The following is a 5,065-nucleotide window of genomic DNA, read 5'->3' on the forward strand; positions in this document are numbered from 1 at the left end:
AGCTTTGGGAGCCTCGGCGCCTCGACTTTCTTCGCTTCTTCACCCTTCTTGGGCGAGCCCCCCCTTCCACTTGCTTTTTTCTTTTCTTTCTCGCTTCCCTCCTCAAGGTGTGTGCTCCACTCCCCCCACCTTTGAAAAATACAGCCCAACTCCTCCTGGTTGGCAATTAATTTCTCTCCCCGCTCCTTTATCTGCCTTATTTTCCCCCTCTAACAGCTGGTTGCCTTCCTCCTTATTTTATTTCATTTTATTTTATATGATTTCTCGCTCTTCAAAAAAAAAAAAAAGCTCCTCTAAGACACTGATCCGCTGAATTCCCTCCCCCCCAAAAGATGCTCTAATTTATTTATTTTTTGCGTCCTTTATAACACAAGCCACAGCCCCCTTCTCCCCCCCCCCCCCCCCCCCCCCCCCCCTCCTTTTCCACAAAATGAAAGGAAAGAGGGGGGAAAAAGCCCTCAGAAGATGAGTAAACAAGCGTATGCTAATCTGCTCCCGAGCGCTCCACCTTCCCAATTGAATGAGTCCCTGTTAAAACTGCGGGGATCATGACTAATCAATCAGTTTGGAGAGGCCGAGCTACCCAGCCTTCCTCTACTTCGCCGTTTGCCTCCTTCGCTCCCGCTTCTCCACCCCCTCCTTTTTTTTTTTTTAGAAGACAATCTTAAAGTAACAATTTAATGAAATTCTGTACACACCCCCTTTCAGTCCTTCCAGTTCTCATTCCTGCTCAAAACACACATTCCTGTTTTTGTTTTGTTTTGCTTGCTTCCCCCCCCTTCACCACCCGTCCCCTTATTATTATTATTATTTTTTTCCTCCTGGCGGGAGAAAAATCTCTCTCTTCGCTCAGGATCCCCTTTGCACTTTGCTGGTAAACCTCATCCTTCTCTATAGCACAGAAAGGGTCTTGAAACTTGATGCTCTAAATTTTTTGTAATGCTGTCCCTCTCCCTCTCTCTCATGTGTCTCTCTCCCTCCCTCTCTCTCCCTCTTCCTCTTTCCTTCCTCCTTTCCCCCTCCCTTTTGCCTTCCCTGTCCTTTTCCGGGCTCAGAATTCCCTTAAAGTTATGCAATGGTGAATGTCCCCCCTCTTCCCTGAGCCCCCAGTGCCGCAGGCTTCAGTTAGTCCAAGTGTTGTCTCCAAAATCCTCACGGAATCATCAGGAACAACCAGGGGAAAGGCATATTCCAAGGCATTTGCCTTTCCGAAGCTTACACTCAGCACAACTAGGTCTCTAAATACTCCTGAATACTCTTAAAAATATTCTATTGGCTGTTAGAAATTATTGTAGTTTTCTATTAAAAAATGAGAGAAAAATATTAATTTGCTTGCTCTTTTCAACCTAAGAAATTTAGGTTCTCTGACACTGTTCAAGTCACAGGTAAGGATCTGACCATTTGCTGCTTTGTGGATCTGTTTTGAACTGGGACATATATGTAACATATTTTTGTTCTTTTTCCCCCCTCTTTATGGAACTCAAAAGCTCCCCCTTATGGCAAAACAGTTCTTTTTTTTTTTCCTTCCAAGTGTTTAATAAGTCAAAATGAGTTAGCAGGGGTGAATTACAAATTATTAATTACCAGTATGTTCAAATAATGTAGTGATAAAAATATTCTGTGTGAGGTTTCCGTGTGGATAGCATGCTAGGAGCCTGAGGTGAAATTTGCTCCATTAACCAGGGACTTTCCTCCCCATGCACTCCTGTCCTCGGGGCTGCTCCAGATCCTTCCGGAGAGCTGGGATCATTCCTGAACACTTCAGGGAGAGTGAACACCAGTGGAGAATATGTGTTGGTGAAAGTATGCAGATTTGTAGAATGAGCAAATGACTCAGACCTCCCCTCTATAAAAGCCGGAATGTGGTATGCAGGGATTATGGCACTATTCTGAAAACAGGAGATCCCAGATTCAGATCTTCTTGGTTTGGGAAGTACTTGCCATATGGTCTAAGGTCAAGAATGTCTGAACTCAGTTTCTCCAGTTGTGAAATGAAAATGGTATTATATTAAATGTGTTTCCGGGCTGAAAGGAAACGATCTTTGGGGGTACAATGCCATAGATAGTGGAATTTGCTCAAGCAAATTGTTCACTTTCTGCAATTCCAAGTCATCTGTGAAAGTCATGAGGTTGGCATTCAATAAAAAAGAAAAAAAAAAGATCTATGTTGAACTCCATAAATTACATCCGGCAAAATCCCCCTCTTTCCCCAACAGAGGTTGGAACATGACTACTAAATCACTTAAATTGTGGCAATTAGGCATTGGAAAACTATATTTCTTCCAGGGGCTTCTAAGTCATTGTATACAATAGTTTTGAATATTCCTAGACCTTTGGGACTTTGTCAACTTTCCCACAAAGAGTCATAACACAAGAGTTACAGTTCTAAGTCCCCAGTCACCCAACACATGCCAATGCTCTGCCCCACATGAGCCACTTTGCTTCACAAGCCTTCCACTTCTTTACCTTTAAAATGGGAATATCTCACGAATTCATTTTGAGAACAAAATATGCTCTGGGGTGTAATACCTTGTAAACTATAAACATGCTACATGAATACCATTTAACCTACTGCTGTTGTCAAGTGTCAAGTGCCCCTTAGGTTCTTAAGGACAAATGAAAATCCAGGAGGCCAAGTGTTCATTTCTTTCCTGTGGCAGACACAAAGACAAAGGGATAGATCCAAGTATCATAGCTCCTGCGCTTCTTGATCTCAGTCCCGAAGTGCACTGGAGGAAGTGGTAAAGCCTTTCACCGGTCTTTTCATTGAGCATATGTTTATTATTCTATCCCACCTGTCTCGGAAGCCACTTTGACTTTTATACATGCATGTATGTATGTGTTTGCTTTTAACTGAGTGAATAGGACTGAATGAAGTGTAACCCTTGCTTTAGGACCCACCCTAATCACTGGTTGAAGCAAGCCATTCTTATTTATTTATATGAGATACATATCACCTGCTGCTATCCTTCTTTTACTCCATCCCTTGGTCTTTCAAGGGTTTGTCCCCTGTCCTTTCATCATTTACAGTCAAAGAGCAATCATCAGATGGTTAGGGGACTCAGGTTCTAATTCTGACCTGTGTGGACATTTGACCTGTTTGCTCTTCCATAAAATGAAAGAACTGGAGTTGAAGATACCTAAGATCACTTCCAAATCTGAAGTATAATGGAGCCACCAGTTATTAAAGTATGCCAGTAATTTCCACTGGATCGTCCCATATTTAGTCAATTCCATCCCAACTCCCACCCAAGGAGTTCCTTGTTTGGGGGGGGAGTTTTGTCCTAAATGCTACTTTTTAGAACAAAAATAATTCTGTTCCTCCACTCTTTGGCTATGCACCTTCCTTATTCCTTTTATCTGGTAATAATTAAAAGCAAGATATTTTGCCAGGCAGGATGTAAGGGTCTATGGGAAGTTAGGAGAGTAACATCTAAGTGGCATCCTAAAGTTTGGTGGGGTTTGAATGAGTGAGAGTGGTTCATATACACATCAAAAAGTACACATCAGGGACAACTAGGTGGCTCAGTCGGTTAAGCATCTGCCTTTGGCTCAGGTCATGATCCCAGGGTCCTGGGATTGAGTCCTGCATCGGTCTCCTTACTCAGCGGGGAGTCTGCTTCTCCCTCTTCTCCAGCTCTCCCTGCTCGTGCTCTCTCTCTCTCTCACTGTCTCTCTGACAAATAAATAAATAAAATCTTTTTTTTTTAAAGTACACATCATTATGACCTGGGTTCCTATTTCAGCATGTGAATTTCCCTGAGTCTCAGTGGCCTTATCACAGAACTGTCTCGAGGACAATGGGCTGTATGACATAGTAGGTGCTCAATAAATGAGCACCCTCTCTTCCTTTCCAGGGCTCTGAATTTTACCTCTCATCTCCAGCCAAGCCCCACCAACTTCTTACTCCAAGCCAGGATTACACTCATCTCAGAATTCCTAGGCAAGCATTTTCTGTGTGGTAGAATCTGGAACTCCCTGAGATAGGATCTTGCATTGTTCCCGGTGTCCTGTTTATGTCTTTCTTTCAAGATCAGAACCCATCAGGGGCAAGGATCTTCAGGTGCTTTTTCTGTTACCACAGCCCTCCCCCACCAGTCTGAAGGGCTCCCTCCTCTGGGCTCTCACAGAACTTCCTCTGAATTTCTCTGGGCACATCCCCAAACCCAACCATCACACTTAATCACACATCTGCTGGTCTCCCCTTTCACTGTGGGACAGAGACTCTGTTGCCTTCATATTTGTGTTTCCCCAAATAATGCTTAGCCCAGCACTTTGCACAGAGCTTCTGCTTTAGAACCATTCAGTTTAATTATTCCATATATATGCAGTATATCTGGAGTAAAAGAAATTCGATTCAAATCTTCTCTTTGCTTAAATGAACAATTCTAACAACAGTTTACCTCTATTGAATGCACAGTAGGTTCCAAGCAATATTTAAAGGCTTTTTATAGGAATGATTCTATTTAATGCTCATAACAAGCCTGCGAAGGAGGTCTGATAATCATCCCATTTTACAGGAGAAAAAAAAAAGCAAAACAAAAACCTGAATCACAGAGACTAAATAAATAGTGGAGAGCCCAGCCAATCTGGACCTAGCACTCTGTGTTCTAGCTCCAGGGGCTAGGAAGAATCACTTAACCTTTTGAATCTCATTTTTCATTTTTATAGATTTCATGGGGTTATCTGGTAAATTAAATGAGATGAAGGATATCATGTTGCACAGTGACTAGTACATATGTCAGTGGGTGCTGGATAAATATTAGCTTCTTTACTTCCTCCCCAACAGTAGTTGGATTATATTAATTTAGCACACAGACCAGAGTTGACAACAGCAAGAAATGACGCCAAGAGGATAACATGTTGCTCACCTACTATGTGTTAGACACCAAGTTTTAACTTTTCTCTTCACAGGACTAAGAGGTAGGTTTTAACTCAGGATATATCCACATTGCTCAGTAGCTTTCTATCATTCTGTCTTCTTAACTCATATTAGAAAAAATAACTTTCAGCCCTGACTTTTTTTTTTTTAGCATCTCCAAGCTCTGTCTGAAAAAAAAAAATT

At 42.2% G+C, this 5,065-nt stretch overlaps 1 protein-coding gene across 1 annotated transcript in view; it reads right to left on the reverse strand.

Moving 5' to 3' along the window:
- PAPPA (pappalysin 1) overlaps nucleotides 1-550 on the reverse strand; it is a 237,966-nt gene extending 237,416 nt beyond the window's left edge. Inside the window, exon 1 of the mRNA XM_025888575.2 lies at nucleotides 486-550. Within this exon, the coding sequence (XP_025744360.1) occupies nucleotides 486-550 (65 nt within the window). The remainder of the gene's footprint in view (nucleotides 1-485) is intronic.
- Between the last annotated feature and the right edge of the window lie 4,515 nt (nucleotides 551-5,065).

This window comes from Callorhinus ursinus, unplaced genomic scaffold (assembly GCF_003265705.2).
Source record: "Callorhinus ursinus isolate GAN/ISIS: 27379988/994484 unplaced genomic scaffold, GSC_fseal_2.0 scaffold24, whole genome shotgun sequence".
NCBI lineage: Eukaryota > Metazoa > Chordata > Mammalia > Carnivora > Otariidae > Callorhinus > Callorhinus ursinus.